At 36.8% G+C, this 23957-nt stretch overlaps 1 protein-coding gene across 1 annotated transcript; it reads left to right on the top strand.

Annotated features, from left to right (window-relative positions):
• The first annotated feature begins 1549 nt into the window (after nt 1-1549).
• Nucleotides 1550-23741, top strand: FHL5 (four and a half LIM domains 5). The gene is made up of 6 exons (XM_008931994.3): nt 1550-1756; nt 13185-13366; nt 15581-15755; nt 18123-18292; nt 20405-20591; nt 21804-23741. The coding sequence occupies exons 2-6, from the start codon at nt 13208-13210 to the stop codon at nt 21953-21955; spliced, it is 843 nt and encodes a 280-aa protein (XP_008930242.2). The 5' UTR covers nt 1550-1756; nt 13185-13207; the 3' UTR covers nt 21956-23741.
• The last annotated feature ends 216 nt before the right edge of the window (nt 23742-23957 follow it).

The following is a 23957-nucleotide window of genomic DNA, read 5'->3' as shown; positions in this document are numbered from 1 at the left end:
ACTTTTGTTGGCTTCCACAGTTATGCTTAATTTGCACTGTTGGCAAAAACTCTGATTGTGTTTTAAATGATTCTCTTGGCCTGTCTTCTGTTAATGCAGTTATTATCTCTGTCTACTGTTAGCCAAATTTGAGGGTAGTCTTTGAAGCATGAGGAAAGTGATGTGCTGGAGGAGGTGTCTGAAGTTCTCATCCTTTATGGAAAGAATATATTGTGTTACAAGTGTCATTAGCTCTTTCAAGAGATCTGTCTGGGATAGTACTTTTGTCTTGATCTGCTTTATGAACTAGAAAAGGTACTTGATTAAGAATTGTACTTTCAGTTTTCTTTTTCTGGAAGCAAAGGCAAGAGAAAACTATTCTTGATTCTCATTCTGGACTCAAATTCACACCTAACTTGTCCTGTCATCAATCTGCAAAAATCACAGGCTTGAAATAAAAGATGCTTGGTATAAATAAAGCTTACAGCACATATAAAAATAGGAGAAAAGAGTTCAATCTAGTTTAAGTAATGATAAAATAAGTGTCTGCAGAGGTTTAACTAGACAGTCATACACAAGCAGAGATCATCAATTCTTGGCAAAAATATTCAGAGGATCAGTCTTAACTGCAAGACACTACCTAGACACAGATAACCTCCAGAACATGTCCAGATTTGGCAATTTTACTGAAGTACTCAGATAACGTAATACATATTTCAACATTTAAACATTTCCTTCTTTTGTCTATCTGTGATATAAAGCAGCTCCCACCCACTTGACGTTATAGACTAAGTGATTCAGATCTATTGGCTCTTGGTTGTGGAAAAATCTGCCTGGAGGTCAGTCGTGGTTCATACCACAAGCAGCCATCCTTTTTTTGCTCTGCTTAACTTCAGCTGGCATTTTTAAATGGGCACATGTATCCTTATTTTCAGCTGTGTTTGATTAAAGGTCTGCATGGAGTGTTATGCCAAGTGTAAGGACCTCTGTGTGCTCTGTGCATGTGGGAGCCTGTCTGTGAAAGTTAGCTGGCCCCTGCTCTGTCCGAGCACAAAGTAAAGGAGGTGACTGCAATTCAAAGGCCAGAACTGAGAGAGAGCCTAAAGGAGGCCATTGCTGCCACTCTGGTGGTATCGCTGTATGAGCACCTCAGCAAATTGATCCAGCCCAGAAACTGCTTTAATAGTCTCAGAGAAGTTCTGCTGTGTCCCTGAATGTCTTCTCTGAAACTAAAGGAGGCTTCTACTTGGCCCTCATTTCCTGTACACAACAATCAGACTTTAGTAATTGGGACTTTTCTGATTTACGAACCCACATGAGACTTTTTGGATTCATTATGCGTGAAGCAAAGTGTATTTGGGGATGAATAATGTTCCTTCTTTTTTTCTTTTCACTGAATAGTTTGGGGGCTAGGGGTTTTGATTCCTTAGGTATTTTAACAGAAATGCATTTTTTCTTTTGACAACTCTCAGAAATATGCTCCTTTAAGAACCTCCTACATGGTATGTATTTGCAATTTGTAAACACAGTATGTCAAAGAATGATTTGATTCAGTGGCAAAGCAGCCAGCTATTTGCATGTCATGAGGTCTAAGGGAAACAAACTGACCCTCAGCCTTCCCCCATCCAGCCAAATTCTGATGGGACCCTCAAATAGCTCTGGCAAAGTGTTCTGTTTCTTTTGGACTTGATGAATGCTTGTTTCTGTGAAGGCGTGTAATTATTTCTTCCTTTATTTTGCTGCACAAGTTACCAAGAGAAGCAGCTTAAAACAAAATGTGAGTATTGAGACTCTTTTCTGTTATTACTTTATCTGATAATCTTTGAACGTGGTAGTATACAAGGTACCTAATTTAATATTTTGAGCAAGTAAGCAGGAACTTTTTTCTCATGCACAAAACTGCTAATTAAATTAGATGTAGAATCCTACACATATAACAATATTTTTTTGTGTGTGTGTACCAAAAGAAATACCATGCCTTTCCTTTGGATGCAATTCTTTACGTTGTATTAATTGGCTCACTCACTAATTTACAGAAAGATTATTTGAGGTTTGCTTTGTAATGGGATGAGGATGAATTTTGTTTACTCCAAAGAACAAGTCAACAATGTGTATGCTGTCTCCTGTGACATTTTAAACCCCATTTTTATCTCCTTTCAAGCTTTCATAGCTATTTGCTTTTGCAAGAAAAATTTCTAGATATCTATCAAGTTAAGTCACTTCTTTCTAGCGTAACTAATATTAACACCGAATGTGGATTGTTCTTGTTTTTTGTGGTTTTTTTCTTTGGAAGTAAAACCAGTTTCCAAACTGATTTTTTTACAAGTCAAAATATTGCTGGAAACAAGAAGTATCATCTCCCAGTTCTCCCCCCATCAGATACTTTAGCTTTCAGCTATCATATTTTTATGATCAAAATTATGTTTGGAATTTGAAGGGAAAGAGTAATATTGAAAGGCTATATCACTGTTTACTGCAATGGTGCTAGAAATATGTGTCTCTATTAGAGAATTAAAAAATTATGGGTAACAGTGGCAATAGTCCTTAAATTACAGTCTATGTATATTAACTGTACTGCTACATGATTTCATAATGGCAGTCTTTTTGATAACGAGATTTAAAATTAAACTTGGAGAAAACTATCAAATGTAATTTTCACTTCAATAATAAAAATGCTTAAAAATATATTTCTTTAACCATCCCTGTTTTCAAAAACAGGATGATTGTATATCTGGAGCTGGGCACAAAATCTCTTACATTTAGAAAGCAAGTTTCAGATGCCTTTGTTTTATTTTTGTTCATATTTTTCTTCTTATTCATGTAACAAGTTGGCATTTCTTGAGCAACTGAACAGACTGTAGTGGATTTAATATATTAACATTATAACAGGTTGCTGATGGTCTTCCCATGTAATTTCATTACACTATTAGGAAAGTCACTTTGATTCAAAGGTGTTTAATTGGTAGAAACTTTCGATGACTTACTAACCAACTTGTAGGATTAGAGGATAATGAAATCAAGAGCTGCTTGAAAAAGCTTCTGATCAGCTGAGGCCTACGGTGTATTGAGGTTATTTGCAGGCAATCATAATTTACAAAACATGTATTTTTGGTTGACTTGCTAAGACGTGTTCTGTGGGCTCTATACCAACAATCCCAGCTTTCTTCCTTTATTTTCCATACCTGAGTTTTATTTCTCAAAAGAATAGTTTCAAACTTTTAGTATTACCTCACCATGGACAGATAGGAAGAAATGTAAAAGTCTAAACCAACATGCTTCCAAATGTCAAGCCCAAAATAAGAAGGTGAAATTCTGAACCTGTTTGAACGAACAGCCCTCCTGTCAACTCAAGATCTAGATACTGTAAAGGCTTTTAGATCACCTGGGGAGGAAAACCGAGCTGAGTTTTACTGCACACTTCCCTGCCAGTTTAGGGTAAAATGATATCTTATTGCCTAATTCTTAGGCACTCATAAAATTAATTATTTCCAGTTAAACTGTTCTATTAAAATTTCTAAAGCCCTAATTTTGAAAGTTGGTGTGGCAAAATGCTACTGATGCTCCACTTGGGCTCCTGCAGCTGAGTTCATTCTTCTGGGAACAAGGCACACACACAGCTCTTATGAGAACATTTTTTCTCATACTTGTTTTTTCCTGTAAAATTTCAGTGGGATGAAATAAGGAGAGTTTTGTGGAAATATGTAAACATTACTCAAAAAAACCCGAGTTAATAAAACCCCGTGGCATAAAATTCTGTAGCAGAGATACAGTGAAGGACAAGACTGTTGCAAAGGCTAACTAAGTTGCCTCAGTTGCCTTCATAATGATGGCTAAACTTAATTTCTGCTAGAAATCACCCCGGAGAGAAATCCTTTAAGTACAAAACATGCCTTGCTCATTAGCCTCAGGAAGGTTTAGGTTAGTTTCTGTGAATATCCGCGTTCTCTGATGCTGTGCAGCATACATTAGCTATTGTCCCTTCTTGTTTGCCCTTCTTTGACTAAGAGTTTTCTTTGATTCTACTTCATCCATACTAGTATGTTAGTTTTCTTCTCAACCATGGTTGCCTTTGAGTTTGAATTTGTTCTAGATCCATATATAAGGACTGGTAAGTTCTTGCACATCTCAGGATACTGTGGATAATGGATCTGAACACACTGCCCTAACTTGCTGGCCTCACACCTAGAGGCTTTATTGCTCAGAAAAATATTCATCTTCCTGTAAAATGTCTTTGTACATAGGTAGCAGAATGGATAACAAGAATGAGCAAGTGCCAGAGCGTAGTGTAGTTGTTGACAGAACATTTTGTGTAAGAATATTAATCACAACCTCAGAATCATTAAGGACACTTGCAAAGTTCACAACTGGAACATTTTATTGTCTCAGCTAATTTTGGAAGTTCTTTCTACCTCTGGCACCAGAAGTTGACCACCTTTGTACAGTGCTTTTAACCACCCCGGGCCAGTGCCATGGATACAGCCTGATGAGCAGACCCATCTGGTGAGAGGTGAACTGACTGGCTTCTTTTGTTCCCACTCTACAGGTTTGCTCTCTGACCTTGAGGAAGTCAATTTATTAACCTTTTCTGTAGACAAGTGTGTTTTAAGATTTCTTTATTGTTGTTAGAAAAACATTCTGAAACCTATGAAAGGAAGCCTGTAAAATACTTCAGAGGATTAGGTTATAATTCTATTTATCAGAAGCCCAGAACAGTATTAGGCTTTAAATGTACTTATCAGGAGCTCAGTCTTTCTCAAGTGAACTCTTCAAGTTTCAAATTCAACCATATCATGATTCATTTTTGTATTAAAACATGCAAAATTGTGGCATAACTATAATTCTGTGGGTCTGGTTTGCATTAAAAAAAACTATAGAGAAAAAACTATTTCATGCTGATCTTCTGATTGTCAATCTTTGTTTAGTTTGGTGCTTGAAAACAGAGGAACCCTGAGAAACATTTCAAATTAAAAGTTAAAAACTGTTTGGGTTAGTTGGATTTTTTAAAATACAGTAGCAGAATTCTTAATTTGTTTAATCACTTGCTTAGACTTTTTACTGAAGACATTAACCAGTTTTTACAGAAATTAGCAAAAAGATCTTGGATTGTATTTGTTCCTTAATACAATTTCTGCTGCTGTATTCCACTCTCCTCCTCCTCAGACCAACATTTTTCCCCACAGCAGGTCAGAGTTATGGTCTCTGAGCATCATCCTGTACTGAAACCAGTCAATTCCATTCGACGTGGTTGCTACATTCTTCACATCATCACTTGAATAGACTTTACTGGTTTCACAATATCTTTGAGTTAAATAACTTGTTCTTAAAATGTTCCTAAGTGTTAGAAAGGAATTTCTTCATTCTTATCAAATTCCCTCCAGCATTCTAAGATTTTAGTGATGATTTTTATTTGTCTGAATCAAATGTTGACTGTCTTAGGTGTTCAGACAAACTTTAGTCTTAATTTTCCTTCAATCAGAAAAGGACAATCCTACATTGGAACCAACTTTTAGTTTGTGTGTATTTATAATCATAGAAATAAATCCCCTCTGAAAATCATAGTGCCAAAAGCAAAACCAAGTACAACAGTGGCTTCACAAACTATGATTTCTGTTGGTGTAGTAAGCAGCCCATGGCTTGTCTGCAGAACCATATCATCTGTTTTCAGTGCAAAGCTTGATAAGAAGGTAGCAGCCAAGCCTGATGGAGCACTGTAAGCAGCAAAATTGGCCATTCATTTGGCCTACAAATCAAAATACAGCAATAATTGAAGTAGGGATCTTACATGCCAATACTATTAATAGTAGCCTTTGCATTTCCTAAGCTGTAATACCACCTCACTTACCACAATCTTTTAACAGGACTGAGATCAGAAAACTACTGTCGGTTCATTTTGATAAGGTGTCATATTTTTCTTAAAAGAATGCTGTGGCTAGGTTTATTTCTTTTCTCAAAAAACCAGGTCAGGTTGGTATAGCACAGTTGTGAGAGAAAAGGAAAAGCCTGTGCCACTGCAGCAGATGCTTTATTATCACTTGGGGGATTTATGTTTGGGCTGGGAGGAAGCAGGTATTTTTTTTTTAAATAGGGTAATGAAAATTCTTTCCAATTTTAGCTTGTTGCTAACATTGCTGCTGCTGCTGATCTTTTTCTTTTTGCTCATTTTATTTCTTCAAGCAGTTCTAACTAGGTCACAGGGTTTTAAATAACCCAGCTAGAAAAAGTTGTACTGCATAGTCAGTTGTATTTATTATTGTCACATCTTAACTAGTTCAGCTCCAAATACTTAATGTTTCTTTTTCTCTTGTAGTACTTGTACATTGATAGAATGGAAATGCATTAATATTTCCACATAAGTACAATATGTTATTCTCTACGTTCCCACCATTTTAATTAAGAAAGAGTAACCCAACACAAATGTCCTTTTGTTACCAAATTTCTTCTCTCAAAATTAAATCAACGTCTGTTCCTAGAATTAAACACAATTAGCTTCAAAATTGCTTCTTCAAATAAAATTTTTAAATTTGTATAAAAAATGAAATTTAAAATTTTACTAGAAATTTTTCTGTTGAGAATTTAAAATACATTTTAGATCAATATTGTTAAATCAAGTTTCACTTTTCTGAGTCCTACATTTCTGAAACAAACTGTCATTTTCCATGAAGTGTGTGTGTGTGTGTGGGGGGGGTGTTTCATAAATATATTCTATTTAAATTCAGCAAAAATTTAAGAATAATAGAGTATTTTAGATTAAGCTTAGTGCAAAACTCTGTTTTTCTCCAAAAATACCCAGGTGCAATAACTTTTTATTTATATTAGTTTTGTAAGCTTACAAATGTTTCAAGTTTCAGAGCATGAATTTAATCCTCTAAAAGGGATTAGGAAACTTTCCTCATGAGCAGGTTGTTGCCTAGACATCTCTTGTAGAGTTTCTTGCATCTTCCTTAGGATGGCTTTGACTGATGAACTGAAAAAAAAATTATACATATATATTTATATATACATATATGTACGGTGATAGATATTTTCCTTCATACAGTTTTTGTCAGCACAAAATAATTTTTAGATCTTGTTTCCCTGCTGAGTCCTGGTGAGGACTATGTTTAGTGTAGATGTCCATATCCCAAGCTCTCTTTTACTCCTCTGTATAGGGCAGAAGAGCAGAGTACTGCCTACATTTCTTTCTGACAGAGCCAAGATTACTGAAGGCATCCAGACCTTTGCATCTCTTCTGTAAACTGCTCTGTAACAATTAATACCAGCTTAAAATTTAAAATTATTAGTGAGGAAAAGGAGTTTTGACATGCATGACCCTGCAACAATAAAAATAATAAAATCTTTCCTGTGGTGAACCAGATACCACAAATAAGCTGGTAACTCCTTTCCATCTAAAAGGACACAGCTTTTGGGGACTCATCTCTAAGTATACCTTTTAAAACCTGTTCTCCAAGGATATAGGCAGCACATATGCATTCAGCATGCATTCAGCTTCAAACATGTAATTGTTTCAGCTGACAGCAGTAGCATTTCTCATGTGTTTAGACTATGTGCACATCTAGCTTTGATAGGGACTCACAATAAGGCATCCACAAAATCTGTTTTGTTGTTATGGGAATGACCTGACTCCTGCTCAAACACCCATAAGGGAATACTGAGGGGTTTTTTTCATCCTCTCTCTTTTGTCATTCAGCAGTGATACACATTTCTGTGGTCCATTACAGAGTCATCTTGCATCTCCCCTTGCAAGGTGAGACTCCTCTCACCCCACTTCTCTGGTCTGGTAAGGTCCCTCTGGAAGACAGCATACCCATATAGTATATCAGCCACTCCTCTCAGTTTGGTGTCATCTGCCAATTTGCAGTTGTGGCCTGACTCTGTGGCATGGCTCTGTCCCATCTCCAAGTCATTAATGAAGATGCTGAACAGTATTGGTCCCAGTGTCAGCCCCTGGGTTCATCACTAACAACATTATTTTAAATTGTCTCTTATAATATTGTACCCGGGATTCACTAATGACTTCTCATCCACATCTTGGGCTTATGGTTGCTTTGCTTTTGGAACTCAGGCAGTTGAAGCTAATCAATGTTAAACTGTCTAAATATCTTCTAAGTATCTAACTCATCAGTTAGTTTGGATAGACTTTATCACATGGCCCTTTTGTACCAGATGCAATCCTTAAGCCTGTTTTATGGTTTAATATGGGAAGTATGACTGAGAATACTGACAGGATTTTACATTACAAGGTACACCAATGCACAGCTGAAGTATTTCATCACTTCATTTTATTCCATAAATCTGACAGCAGTCAGAAAGAAATGAGTTCCATAATGAGCACAGGAGAAAACTGGCTTTACCACACTATGTGAAAACCTGCAAAAAATGTGGGTAAGAATTATATCAGAAAAAAAGTAAAAGAAATTATTTAGATGACTACACCAACATTTGAGTTTGCATGGTGTAAACAAAGCAGAAGGCAATACCAATTAAGGAGAAAATTATGGAATTCCTGAGATGCTTGATCCCCTAGCTAAGCCACAACTCTTGTCCTTTTCGCTTGTAGTCATGGGGTGTGTAAACAGAGTACAATTCAGTACAAATTACCAGATCAACCTCTAAATTACCTGCTTTCCCTAGACAGCCAACCAAAATGGTCTCACTTGTGAACCTTGAAGCAATATAGTCAGATTGTTACAGCAGCATCCTGGTTGGCATCCATCTTGGCTGCTTCAAGGAGAATGTCATCAGTGAGAGCTCTGCACTCACTCAGAAGCTTCCAGAACCTGTGCCGTGCCACAGAGATAAAACAGCTTGTTCAAAGTTAGCATCTGTCTCTGCTTTCCTGTAGATAATTGTCTTGATTTGTAATATATGCCCCTAGTTCCTATTGCTACTCTAGCCAGTTTTAGAAACATATAAATTATAGCATCCCTAATGTCTGCAAAGGTATGTGACGATTGTTCAGCAGTTCTCACAAAAAAAAAGGTGCGAAAATGAAGTTAGCAAGTTCATGCAAATAATCAAAATCATGTTAGAAGGTAGAAACCTGTACTTACCTGAAAATGAACAAGTACCTCCGGTGGCTCGCAGGATTGTCCTCCTCATGATAGATCAAATTGGTTTTTTTATATCCTTCAGTCTTGTTCCAAGGATTTATTTTGCCATCATTTTTCTTTCTTTCTGCCTCTCTAATAAGGAGCCTTATTCCAATTATTATATGTTCTTAAAGAAAAAGATGGTGAAGTTCAATGGCAGGTATATTTAGTTTGGGAAATAATCCATTAGAATTGTCATGAAGTGAAAGATGTAATATTTTACCTGTATGTATATATCTGCAAGCAGATGTATATATTAAGTCCCATCTAAGTAGTATTAATGTTTCTGGGCTTTTTATACCTATATAACATAAGGGGGATCAACATGTATTTCTAGAAAACATCAAGATAAATTATTGAGATATATTAATATTGTGGCTGTGCTTTTTAGCTCCAGTGATAAAACAAGCATTCTTTTCTTGATGACTCTACATTTATCAGGATTCACAACTTCACAGCCATTTTCTTATGGCTTTCTTCACTGGAAGTCTTCTAGTGCTCTGCATTTTATAGGAAATAATTTGACTCTACAGAAAGTCCCTGTTCTATTTGTTGTAGCTAGAGTCTATATTAATCTGCTATAACAGCAGGCTGACTAGCCAGCTCTGTTGTTTTATTTTCATCTGGTTTATCATTCGTACCATGAGACTGCTGCATTCTCTGAATTTGACCCCAGGGACCCCAGTTACAATATCCTCATGTCCTTGACAACATCCCTCTGCGCCTCCTTGGAATATTCTAACACTAGAAATGATATCATGTATCCATGCCTACTAGGTACATAAAAATCAACAGTATTTAGCTTTGTTCCAATTTAAATAACAAAATCATCTTTTCCCAAGGAATGAAGACACACAAGAATCTTTCCTTGTGCCTAGGACACGAGTTAGCAGCTGGAATGCTGGAGTCAGCGTTTCATTCCATGAGAGTGAATAGCATCAGATCTCCAGAGATTTCTTAACTGACCTTCAAAACACAGAGTCTAGCTTCCAGCAAACTTAAAGTAAACATATTTCTCTAGAGATTAGGATCAAAGCACAAGAAAAACATTCTACTCAACTACGTGGTGCTCGTACCATTACTTGTTTATTGGAGCAAGGCTAAGTGGTGCTGGGAGAGATGAGATTTGCTTTTTTTATTGCATTAACTAATGGTAAAAGCACTTCTCAAAGGCTACCTAGACCTTTGCTAAAAGATTTGCAAAAATCTTCCTTCTTTTTCATACCGTCACTGCTTCATTCCCAAACATGATCTTATATCATCATGATCAAACTTTGAAGACTTTTTCTGAAGTGAAGCCTTGGGCAACTCTAACATTTTACTAGAGGACATTTTACCCAAGGACACCCTCAGGCTTTGCCTCTGGTCTTGGGGGTACTTTTTTAAAATTCTCAAGCAACCACTGTCATCTGTATAACAGAAGTAATAGCACCTTGCTCCCATATCCATATAGGGTTTTAGGAGGGTAATTATATTACAAATTCAGAAGTTCCTGAGGTATTACAGTACTGGGTCTTGTTTGTGCATACGACCTGGGCTTACTGGAACAGATTGAGTTCCTGGAGGGGGGTGGGGTGGAAGTGAGGGATGGGGGGGAAGTAATCAAGAGAATCACTTTCTAAAGAAAATTATTTTGTATGCAGACTCTTTGATAACTTTAAAACATGATTGACATTCATTAGAACGAAAAAACAGAGATGTTTCTGCAGATAAGTGAAGTTATTTGTTGGTAAGCTTTGTGCAACAAAAGGCACTATAAGTGACATAAATTCTTTATCTCCGCCCTGCTAGGATTTTGCTTTTGCAACTTTTAGGCTGATTTGAAACTCTATTAGGAAGCTGGAGTACTGATTCAGGAGGAGATCAGGAAGGTGTACTCAGGGTTATCCTCTGAGGCAGTTGGTAACTCTAATTTCCACAGAAAAAGGAATGAAAATTCCTCTGAAACCTAGTTTCAAGCTTGTCATATGACCTTGAATATGGAGCACAGTTAACCCCAAACATTCCTTGATTGTCTCCTTAGACACCAATTTATACTCCTTCCCTGATATAAAAAAAATCTTAACCTTGATTTTGATGATGACTGTAATTGTGCACTAGATGCACTGAGCTCTGTCTGGGTTTTATATGTCATGTTGTGTAAATGTACAAGCCAATGGAAGTAATTTTCTCATATAAGTGGGTTCATTTGTTTCACACTCGAATTACTGTTTGATCTTCAGGAAATGGAAGTCCAGATTCAAACTCTATTATACTATTATTCAAAGGATATCACATAAAACACATCTGAAATATTTTTAAACAAGCATGTTTCCCACTAATCTGAGTTACAGATTATTTCCTTACTATACCCTATCTTGGTTGGCAAAAATATTAAGGGCAATAAGAAATACAGTAAATTAATTCAATGTTAAAAATTTTCAATTTACAGGAGCAACAAGTTTTCCATACCTTGTGCCAAACAATCAAGTCATTACTTTTGGTCTAAAACAAGTATAATAGCCTCCCTCCCTGCCCCTTTCCACCATTTTACCACTACATCTCCCAGAATAGGTCAGTCAATGCCTGACCTTATGCATCAGTGCTGGTGGAGACCTGCAGTAGTTGTTCTTTTCTCACAGTTTGGACAACCATTTCAATTTAGATCTTATGAAACAGAAACCCATAAAATGCCTTTTTAAAATTCAACTGTGGGTATAAGCCAGGCAGCGAGTGTGTGAAAAGTAGGAGGGCATAACTCTTAAGTGGACTAGAGGTAAGCTCTGTCATAGCTAAGCACTCCCTCAAATCTTGTCCTCCACATGCTTCTCTTCCTTACTCTTAGGCTTTGCATCTGGTTAAAACAAACAAATTAGCACTGTTATTCAAAGTGCAAAAATTTCAGCTGCCCAAAGTCACTGATATGTAAATACTTCAGGAGATCTTCCCCAGTTGTTTTCAACTCCTCTAAAATTTGTGGTTGCTGGTGCTGCCTGCAACCAGCTACATCCAGTGATTTTAACAAAGAGTGCAATCCAACGAGTCCAGCAGATGTTTTTGGGTTTGCTTCACTGTGAACTTTCTGGTTTCTTCTTCCTTCATTTCCAGGAATCAAGACCCAATTTTAGCAAAGTGCTGATGATCCAATCAGCAACAAGAAGACTGAAATAAGTCTTCATCTCCACAATCCTTAAAACATTCAGCATTGCAGATCTATAAGCAGCTGAGGTTTGGATACTTATCCAAGCCTCTTTAGCCTGAAAAACTGAAGGATGGGAAATTTGTACAACTGGCTCTCAATAGATTTGTGGTATTTCCTGCACTTGTTTGGCACAGAAATATAAACTAACTCACATTATTTTGGTACTGCCAACATGGAACCCAGCAATAAAGAAATATGTAAGAAAAAAACAATCTTTTCCAATAACAACAAGGGAAATTTTCTCTGAGTTATGATTTTGTTTGACTTATGATTTAGTTTATTTCTCTTTATATTTTACTCTTTTGCTGTCCACGGGTATTTGTGTGACCTTACATTGCCACCAAATATTAGCAGCACAGTTGGGATAATGCGAAAAACAGGCATATATCCTGGAGTCCCTTGTCTTCCTTCTGTTCAGTTAGGTAGATGTGGGGATACTTTGAAAAGGAAGGAATGAACAGAAGACAGGAATATCAAGAGAAAGTCAGGAAAACACCATAAAGTGCTTGCCCCTTCTCTTTGGCCTTTTTATAACTCCACAGTTGGTTTCATTTTGGGATCATTGCTTCTATGTCCATTACCTGATTTCTGGATAAACCATGTCTTAAAATCCAATTGATAATGCTCATAATACCAGTAGCTGTACACAGAGAATGTGAAGATGGCTTCATTTACAGGTGTCTGACCTGAAATAGTGTTAGCATGATTAGAATAAGCTGAAGCAGTCCTCTTGTTCCCCATCATGTTGGTAATACAATACAATACATTGTTAAAGGCTACCATTTTATTATAGAATGACCCAGCATTAAGAAATCTAGGGTACTGCAAATGACCAAAAAATGCCTGTCTAACTTTCACAGGTAATGCAGCATTACTTATTATTTGACCAAGTAAATGGCCATCCACTGAATTACATGATTTGTCCATCTTTCCAGATCACGTGGAGAACCCCAACAGAATGACCAGCAGTCACACAGACTGCCATTACTGCCTGCAGTCTCTTCGTGGAAGGAAATATGCATTGAGAGATGAATACGCTTATTGTGTTGCATGTTATGACAGCCTGTATGCCAACCCCTGTGAAGAGTGTAAGCAACCTATTGAGTGCAATTCCAAGGTAAACATCTAGCTTTCGATTCTTCTTCTTTGTTAAATTACATACAAATCCAATTTCTTTAATGGCAGATTCTATATCCAATACTCTGCATACCCCTGTGTTGCTGAGGAGACCTAAGCACGGCGGCTGTACATCCACACACAGGAGCAGTGCTATTTTCCCAGAATAGGAAAGCTCTGGGACCAGAGATGAGGAAATCTGCCATATATATATCTCAAGCATACGGCAAGGCTGTGTGTGTGGACCACAACTAGACTTCACCTCCAGTCACACACTGGCTGCAGAAGCTGCACAGTACCAGAGAGATGATACGGTGCTGATGTAATTCAGTGTATCAGGTTGAATGAAACTTTGGAATTTCTGAGAAATGTCCATTGAAAAAATATTTTGTATATTGAATAAATTACTTTTACTGTAGATTTTGACATGCAGGTGCCAAGTTGAAAAGACAACAGGTTTATAATTTACTTATCATTCCATGTGGTTTTGGAAATTAAGTATTTTTTAATTTTTGCTTAATTCCATGCTTACTTTGCTCATCTCACAGATGGCATGTTAGTGGCAATGTTTCCGACCTTGGCTTTCCTTTCAACTTTCCTTTTCCTTACAATATTAATTAATAATACAAATTCCTCTGCGGTCTTTGACAGGGTTTCCAGTACCACATATTTCAATTTAAAGCACATATACTTGACTTTAAGTTCAGATGAAACCTAGCAAAAAGCCTTTGCCTTGCCAGTTTCAGTGTGCAGTGTTCACCTTCTCTCCATGCTCGCTTTGCCTCCATTCTTTTGAAATAAACGGTGAAAGTTACTAAAATAAGTCTCTTGGAAGGTTTCCCCAGCCAAAGCACTTCAGAGCACATTGTCTGAGTACAGGAATCATGCAAGGAAAATGCTGGCTTGGATTTAGACACTCCTCAAACTCTCATCAGCATTTTTGCAAGAGCAAAACTGAACACGTAGCACCAGTCGGGTTCACCTGGAAAACATATGCTTTCAACTCAATAATTTCACTTTTAAAATTGAAAATTAATGACAGGATTACTATTATCAAAGATCATACGCAAAAAGTTGTGTATTTGGACTGAGTGGAAGGAAAAAAATGTGAGAAAAAAGCAGGGGTGACAAGAAAGGAGTGCAACAGGTTAGAGTAATCTAGAAAAACGGCCCCCAGAAATCTACAGCTAATGTCCCACCTCTGCCAAGGTGTTAGAGCTTGGCTTTCTTCCCCTCCTTCCTACACAGTCTTTGCCTCAGGCTGGTCTGGGCTGACAGCCTTCTTCCAGCAAGGTTCAGAGTGCTAACTAAAACAAATTAAAATGTTAAGTGCTCAGCACCTCCTGAAATGAAGCATGGTATTTCTTTCATTTTTAGCACTTTAAAAGGTGGGCACTTGACAAAGGAGAACAATGACATTGGATTTGTGCCCTTTTGTGCTTCTTACTTATAAAGGAGATCTGGAAGAGGCTGGTTTATGTTTGGGGGAGGAGGGCTGAGGTTTGTTTTTGCCTTGTTTTTTTAACCTTGGAAAAATTATATATGCTGTTTGGTCTTTTTTTGAATTCTTAGTCAAGGTCTCATACATACACTGTTAGCTCTTTCATTTCCTAAGCCTGCTGAGCCTTAAACAAACATTTTTCTGCTCAGTTTTCAGGAGGATTTATATCAGATGTAAACAAAAGCAGTGATTTTTTTAAATCTTCCTAATGATCACTTTGTTCTCAATGAGATTTTAATTATTTGTTTTCTGCAATAATGTGATCTTTCTTTTAGTGTTATGCAGTGTCAGCTGGAAAAAAAAAGAAGTAACATTGAAAATACATGAGGTTCATTTCAAATTCTATAGAGAATGGACTTCTTGTCAGGTGGTCTGTGCATATTAAAAATGTTTATAACTTGTTTCCCCTTGAAGGCCAACTGTAAGATATAAAATGATTCTTCCCATAAAAATGTCTCTCTGATGTTACATAAGGAAGGAAGGACCATTGTATCTGCTAGAGCAGCTCCTAATGGCCTCTGCAAGAGATCTACAAAACAGCATGACATTGAGTACTTACATCATTCCTGAGCACACCCCTGGCTGGATTCACCTATCATCTTGTCAAGTCACCACTGCAGTGCTCTCCATTTTTTATTTTAATTCTGTGAGGAGCTGAAGGATAAAAACACTGTGAAGAAATGTTTTCATTAACATGAACTTACTTTCTCCAAGGATCTGGCCTACAAAGGCCGCCACTGGCATGAGAGGTGCTTCAAGTGTGCCAAGTGCAGTCGCTCACTGGTGGAGAAACCATTTGCTGCCAAGGACGAGGTCTTGCTGTGTACAGAATGCTACTCTGATGAGTATTCATCTAAGTGTTTCCACTGCCAGAAGACTATTATGCCTGGTAAGACAACAGGGACCCTTGTGTGAAAAATAGAGCTGCATTTTTAATTTTGAGCACTTTCTTGGAAAAGCAAGCTACAAGGTCCTTGATTTTCAGTACAGCTTTGAGATGACTACTCCTCCTTTCTGTGTAGTACGCTCGTGGTAGTGAGGAGAGGGCAGGTAGATACCTCTGATCTAGCACTAACAGATCTTATGAATCCTTATAAAAAATATCAAGAGTTCAAGACTGGGTAAAACAAGTTCGTGTTATGTCCTTGATTCTGTTGTAGTTCTTAGGAAGCATATCCCTCTGTGAGAGTAGGTAGATAAACTGAGCTATTGTGAGCAGGAGTGACTGATGAGACAGGACATCTGCATGTTTGTCTATCACATTAACCAGACCTTGAGCTTATGTTCTTTATACCATTCCTTTCATTCAGAAATATTTTTGTTTAAACTGTCAAAACATGACAATCTGCCTTCAAATCATTATCAGCATTTTTGCTAAAAAGAATACATTTGTGTTTACAGTAAGTTTACTTCCTGCCATCAGCAAACTTGAAAATTCTACACTTTCCACTAAACTGCCTCTCAGTTTGTGATCACGTTTGTTCAGGACATCCTCTAGGCCTTTCATTGCTACCACACCAGTAAAGCTCATACAGCAGAGAGATTGCCCAAAAGACACATCTTCAGAGGCATCTAGGAGAAGCCATAGCACTGAATGTGGAAAAATGAAGCTGCTTGCTTAGGCAAGCAAGTACTCAACTTTCAGAACAGATAACTACCCTCAGTGGTCAAAACATTTTACAGATCCTGCATATAACTCTAAATACCAGCTGCAAATTATCTGCTATGGCCTCATGACTACTAGCTTGGGAATTTTTGGTGAAGGATGTCAGTAAATTTTGCAGTGACAAAGGAATTTTCTCTTTCAGTAGATCTAATACCAAACAATAAGGTACAGGCTGTGCAGAATTATTGTCTTAGTATAAATACTAGGTTACTGATGTCATGTTCAACCTGTAACACTGATTTGTAATTTTACAGTTTATTTCCTCTTCATGACAGGTAAAAGCTGTATTAGAGGAAATAAATGTTGTAGCAATATAGTTGTGTTCAGTTTAAAGACTATATACTGTATAAATGGTATATAGTTTACAAAAATGTTGTCAAATAGGCACACCTTACTAGATGTGATGAGAATAGTACCAGAATTTACTCAGGTTTGCATAATTGTCTTCTGGTGTATATTCATGTCTCAGGTATTGCCCCAGAGTCTAGGAGTATAAATCCTTGCAGCAAGTGCCTGAAGGTAACAGTGCAAACAGAGAACCGAAGGGGCATGGGAACACCAGCCCTTCTCTGTATCATTAACTTCCTTCTCATCAGCTCGCTAGCTCTGAGTTGAAAAGACCTAGTAGGCAAAGACAGTAAAGTTAGCCTTCTGATCACTGGAACCACTGGGATGAAGCTGCAAACCTTTTCTGTTTGAATACAACCAGTAGTTTCTCCACTAGCCCCACAGTCCAGGAAATAGGTAATGTGGGATTAATCTGTTATACTGGCAATTCTCTTCTTCATGTGGACAAGATGGTAAATTACCTTGCACCTGTCTTAGCAATCTAATGCTACCTACAGGGAAGGAAGTTATGATGGAGATTCACTGGAAAATTCTGTGCGTATCTTAGACTTATGCTTCTACCTCAAGGTGTACAGGACACCTGTACACAGAGATAAAATCTCTGAAACTCCTCTGACAGGTATTTAACTGAACTACTTTCTGTCCTTGAGCTATATCAAAAGCATCTAATTAAACATGATACAAAAACTGTTGATCTAGGATGAAATTATGAGCTATAAGAAGAGGCAGTGTAATACACTGCATCACAGAAAAAATATTTACTTTTAAAAACTTGCCAGTTTAAGCTAATTAAGATAAATAATGCATTTGTAATTGAAGGAGCCTTAGTTAAGGAAGACAAAAGACAAGACAATAATAGATGTAGTAAGCATCCAAGAAATTAATTTCTAATTTATAAAAGTGCTGTGAATCTGAACATTATCACTGGGTTGGCTGGCTTGAGAGAAAATCTGAGTAACTGAAGCATAATCACAAAGAAAAAACCCCAAAAGATTCTATAAGGACGGACTTGAAATCACAGCTTAGGCATTGTAGCACATCTTTTGCCAGGTGATTGTATGGATCTGAATATGTTCTTGAAATTTCAAGTACATTCTTAGAAGCTCTATTAAATTTAAGATAAGTGCTTTCTTGGGTAACCTGCTACTAAGATCGAAGGTTGAAAACAAGAGTATTCTCAACATTTAAAACTTATACTACAAGGCTGTATCGGGGGGGATTGTTCACTTTGGGTTTTTTCAGGTTCCCGTAAAATGGAATTTAAGGGGAGTTCCTGGCATGAATCCTGTTTTGTTTGCCGGTATTGTCAGCAACCATTGGGAACAAAACCATTAATCACCAAAGACAATGAGAATTACTGCGTGCCCTGCTTTGAGAAGCAATTTGCTCACCATTGTTACTCTTGCAAAAAGGTAATTAAACATGTAATGTAAAAACTGTCCTAATGAGACATGGTGGAATGGGCTGGGTCATATAAAACATCTGGTGAACTAAGAATAAGAGCAGAGTCTTCCTTTTGACATTGGGCACTGAAAGCCAACTGCAACAGTGTCAGCTGTTATTAATATTAACTCTGGTTAATATTAATCTAAGACTGATTATCTTTGAAATACACTTATTGACCAAAACAAATGCTTTGGGCTTCTTTAGTTACTGATTGTGATTTTTAGCAAAGGTTAAACAGAAGGTTATGTAAAAGCCTTCTTTCCTTTTGCCTTGGCAAACTTGCCTCTCTTTCCATCATTTTTATGCATATGTTCACATGTACAAGTCACCTAAGCTGAGCAAGGCATCCACAGTCTTGTCTTTTTTTTCCTTGAAATGTATCAGGCAATTATCAGCTCAAGTAACATTCAACTGTTATAACAGTAGTCAAGAGTCCCACTGCTTCAATACATGACACTTTCCCTGTTGCTACCAGAAAGCTTGATTTCAAATGAGTTTTTCTTTTTTCCCCCAAGTACAAATAAATCAGTTCTTCCCTCCCTTGATTTCGCATGTTTTAAAATTGTCTCTACTTGATAAAAAAACTCAGAGTATCATACTATTCATCATACTAGCTATTCATCATACTATTCATCATAACTAACGTGATACTGTTTTCTAGGGAACTGTTTTAAGCTGTTTTTTATGGCAGAATTTAACTTATTCTTTAGTACCTCTATCACTCTGGAAGCAAAACAGATTTTTTTTTTCCACTTCATCAAATAACTTATAATTTATGCAGTTATTTAATGTTTACCTGTAAACTTGTTTTTTTTTCTTCAGTAGTTAAACTTTTGAAAGTACTTTTATATATTTTCATGTCTCTACATCTAGCCTTTAATTTGTATTAAATGATCACATGGCAATTATAGTAATTATGTTTGATGTTTATTAGAGGCATTGAGGTTAGCAGCACCAATGTGAAATAATCAAGATTTGCTTCTTAAAAATTCTAGGAATGCAAAGTGTCCCCCTGTATAATAGCTGAAACAATTGTACTTCTTAAACTTGCATCAGTTCCCATAAATGCGAATTGAGCCCAAAGTGATTAAATTGCCAAACTGAAACCTTGAATTTTGTGCCAGTGATTTTTAGATTTTAATGGAAAAGCAAACGTGACTTTGGAATAGCCCAAAACTGGAATATTAAAGGGATCAGGAACTATTTAAGTCTTTTTATTGTTTGACATGATGCAGTATTATTCTTTATTTCCCTGAAACTCTATTCCCCAGGGAAATTTGATGATAGCACTATTTCTCCTTAAGTTTCTCCAACTTTTTCTCCTCCTATTCCAACTGTATTCATTCATTCATTCATTCATTCATTCATTCGCTGTCATGCATGTGATTTGACAGTAGAAACACTACCTTACAACTCATCTTTATAGAATTTCTTCTGTACAGTCTCTCACAACTTCTGTGAAATCAGCTCTTTACCACACATATGGGAGCCATAAAAAACTGAAAATTTCCCTCTTCAGAACTAACCAGTGCAGAGCTGTGAGTGAGTGGCTGGGAATGAAAGTTGATGACACTGCTAAACACCATTTTTTCTTCTTCTAACAGTGTAAATCTCTGTTTTGCTTATACTTCTTTACTGTCTTTCTTCCTATTTAAAATACTGTTTCAATTGTGAGACAGCAAAATACCAGTTCCAATTGGAGATGATTAACCGTTACCTCAGCATCAGTTCTCTCACCCACTGACCATCACTGAGAATTTCTCTTCTGAGAGCATCCCTGATTTTAAACCTTTATCTACAATAAAACAGAAAAATTTCATTAGAAGACAACATGATTATTACAAATTTGGAGGCTATATTGTGATAGAAAATTGAAAAACAAACCACTAGCTCATTGAGCTCAACTGCAGTTAGTCAAATTGAAAATACAGATGAAAAACAGTTGATGTGACCACAGTCTCACCTCTTGTGCATATGGGAAGAGAGAAAACAAGTGGAATTACTTTTGAAGGATGGGACAATCCTTCCTGATTCACACCTTTGTTTCATTGCTCTATCCTTTTTTGTCAATACATTAGGTAATAACTTCTGGAGGCGTGACCTGCCATGACCAGCCTTGGCATAAAGAATGTTTTGTTTGTGCTGGGTGTAAAACCCAGCTGTATGGACAAAGGTTTATTTCCAAAGATGAATACCCATACTGTGTGGACTGTTTCAGCAAATTGTATGCAAAGAAGTGTGCTGCTTGCAAGAAACCTGTTACAGGTGAGTCTCATCTTTTAAAGGGGACTAGACAGCGATGAATCATCAGTCTCTTCCAAAAGCTTTACTTTAGAAAACACCATTAAAAAATAGTCTCATCACAATGAAAGACTGAAGGAGTTCACTACTAGAGAGACACACTCTGTATCACATGTAATATACCTTGCTAGGACATGCTGATTACACATGTTCCCTAACTGCTGAGGAGTCGTTTTATGTGCCGAAAGGAGTTCCTCCATCATTTGATTTGATTCTGCACTAAAATTCCTCCTTAAAAATATAAGAAAAGGCTTTTTTTTTGCTCTTCCCAGGACAGTACGCACAAGTCCCTCATGTCTGTAATTTCTTCAGTTTTGTTTTTAAATGCAAATGTGATCAAGCTGAACACAGATTAATTGCCTGCTGGTAAGGCACACCTGTCAAATTAGAAAGCTTGCCAAATGCAACAAAGCTCTATCACATGCATCCTTTTGTACTTAGATGATTTATAATTAGACATATATGTCACTAGTCTATGACAGCTGAAGTTTTCTGAGAGCATTTGCTGGTGTTCTGCATTGTAATTCTATTATGTGTGGACTAAACTTTTGAAAAAAATACTGCCTGATTCTTACAGGTGCATGCTGCATATGTCAGTGGACAAAGAAAACGATGATTACCCAATCAAATGTGCATGATTTTACAAAAAAAATCCAAACAAACACAAAACAACAACAACTAACAAATCAAAAACATTCAAATCCCCACAAACCTTGAGATTTTATTTCAGATACTTGTGTTAGGAATTCCATGATCTGGTAATTTCCAAAAGATTCCATCTTGAAGAAACTTAGGTGGAAATTATAAATTTCATTAAATCTTGTATAGAAACTATATGTATAAGCATATTGCAAATAATTTTCATAAGAGTTTGTTGGGAAGATCAGCAAATCTGAGCGAACATTCTGATAAAACCATTGTGTTCAGAGCTCATAATGGAATATGCAAGCAAGCAAGTGACTTGTGGCTTTACTTACAATACTTCTCACTGTATTTAAAGTTATGGGTTTTTTTTCAATTCAGTCAACAAAGAATATTTCAGACTATGGATTTTTTGTTCATTTGTTTGTTCACTGTATGCATGACAACCTGATCACACATCAGAAAGCAATCTGTTACATTTCTGAACCATGTTCAGAAATACTGGATTCATATCTTTTTCATAATCTATTTCAGCTCTCGGAAGTGCCAAATATATCTCATTTGAAGAGCGTCAGTGGCACGGGGAATGCTTTAACTGTGCAAAATGCTCTGTCTCACTGGTGAGCAGGGAATTCCTCACTCGGCAGGATGACATCCTTTGCCATGAATGTGCCTCTGCTTCGTAGTTCTGTGGAAAGCTGTACAGCTGCATTATTCTCACTCTGTAACAACACAGTTCATTACTCTGCTGTAAGAAAACCACATAAAAGTTGTAACAGTTATTTAGTCATTCAAGTAACTTTCCCTCAGCAGTTTAATTTTATAATATCTATAACTGCTTATAAAAAAATATAAACAGCCCCATACTGGTTAAGAAAATTATGCAGAAAAGATTCACATATATTTTAAATCTAACTACATTATGTTTTCCTTGTAACACACTGCACTCTGCTGTTAGAAGCTTAAAAATTTACCTTTCATCTCCCATGAAACCAAGGAGGATTGTGAAAAGTCTGTATGGTATATGAATATTGATGAGGCATTAACATTGTTTTACAGACGCAGACTTGGGCATGGAGAGCTAGGCATGTACATTTTTCTATTGGATCATAAAATCAATGAGAACAACTCATAAATATTATATTCGTCCACACTTTAGGCCAAAAAGGTGCTGACAAAGCAGGCAGAAACTGTGAGGAGGAGATGCTTCCACAGAGAGGGCCACTGAGTCAGAGATGCTCCTTCCAGGGCTAGATAAAGGGGAAAAAAGGTCATTTTCCTCCTCTTACTGGGATTGCGATTGCTCCTCAAAAACATAGTCCTCAGGCATTCAAAACACTACAACACAGTTCCTTTCCCAAAATTGGGTAACTGTGCTTAATTTTTCAGACATAGTTGCTCTAGAACATAAATAAACTCATATTTTGAAAAAAGAGGTGAGGATTGCCCAAGACTGAATAGTGCTAATGTACATTTTCCCATAGCTAATATACCTTAGGACTCTTTCTCCATTGTCTTCACTAGGCCTTCAAATACATGCATAAAGTGTACATTTTAATTAGCAGACACAAGAGCACACTCACATTTGTCCCTTTAACCTTGTCCCTTCAAAGCTTCTTTGACAGCGATCAAAGCCCTGTTAATGGCCTTACCATTTCAATTCTGCTAGGTCTTTGATTCATAGTCCATCTTTTTTCTTGAAATGCCTGGTTCTCCAGAACCAATACTCAATTCATGTTACCATGTGCCACATGTAGTTGCCAATAGTGTGTCAAGAATTAGTAATGTTGTCATTGCAAGTTAGGCAGTTCTTGCTTGCAGTACAAGGTCCTGGTTTCTAGGTAGTTGGCTTCAAGAAGGTTCTATCTGCTTGCTAAGCTTCAACACTCAATTGTCTATTATTAAAGGTCATCTAGAGCTGTGTTACAAACATATATCTTCTTCCTTTTTCCATACTATATGTTACAGTGGCCTGGTTCATGTACTGGGCCATTGTGAATGGAGCAGTGATGTTAAGAATAGTAGGTTCTGCACTGCTCAGCACTGTTTGAGTCTTCATCTAGCATGTCTTTAAGTCACTCTTCTTTAGACTCCGACCTTAAGTGCATAGAATTTTTTGGCTGACTTGAGTGGCCTTTATTCATAGTGAAGACAGCCATTACTTTAGATAGGAGACTGAAAAAAAAGACTTAAAAAAAAGAATATGTGTGCATAGCTAAGCCAAGGCTGAACTGCAGTGGCATAAGATCGGTACAGATAATGACTGACCAACAAGTACATAGCAATCTGTTTTCCAGTCAATAAAATATTATCTTTTGCTCTACGTGGTGTTCATTTTTGGTTTTCAGTTTCCTCTTCCATGCTTTTTATTGCATTCTAGATTTTGATGAGTTTATGCCTTTTCATTTTATCCCAACTGCTTTCTTTTCTATTTACTAATCTCACATGGCTAATACAAGTTCTTGGTAAGGCTTAGACTCCCATAAATAGAAATATGTTTTATTGCATTATGTATATAGACAGATATATACATATACATATACATATACATATACACACACTTATTGGTTCATGGTTATGTATGATGTTCTAAAAGTTTGCGCTGAGTTATCAGAGATTAGCCTATTAGTAAATGTTAATGGTCTTCAATTTTTTAATTAAAATGATGAATCACCATATTCAGGCTTG

This window comes from Manacus vitellinus, unplaced genomic scaffold, assembly GCF_001715985.3.
Source record: "Manacus vitellinus isolate BGI_N305 unplaced genomic scaffold, ASM171598v3 scaffold_4_pilon, whole genome shotgun sequence".
Taxonomy (NCBI): domain Eukaryota; kingdom Metazoa; phylum Chordata; class Aves; order Passeriformes; family Pipridae; genus Manacus; species Manacus vitellinus.
Note: the sequence above shows the minus strand (reverse complement) of the source record. Positions and strands in the feature narration are given on the sequence as shown.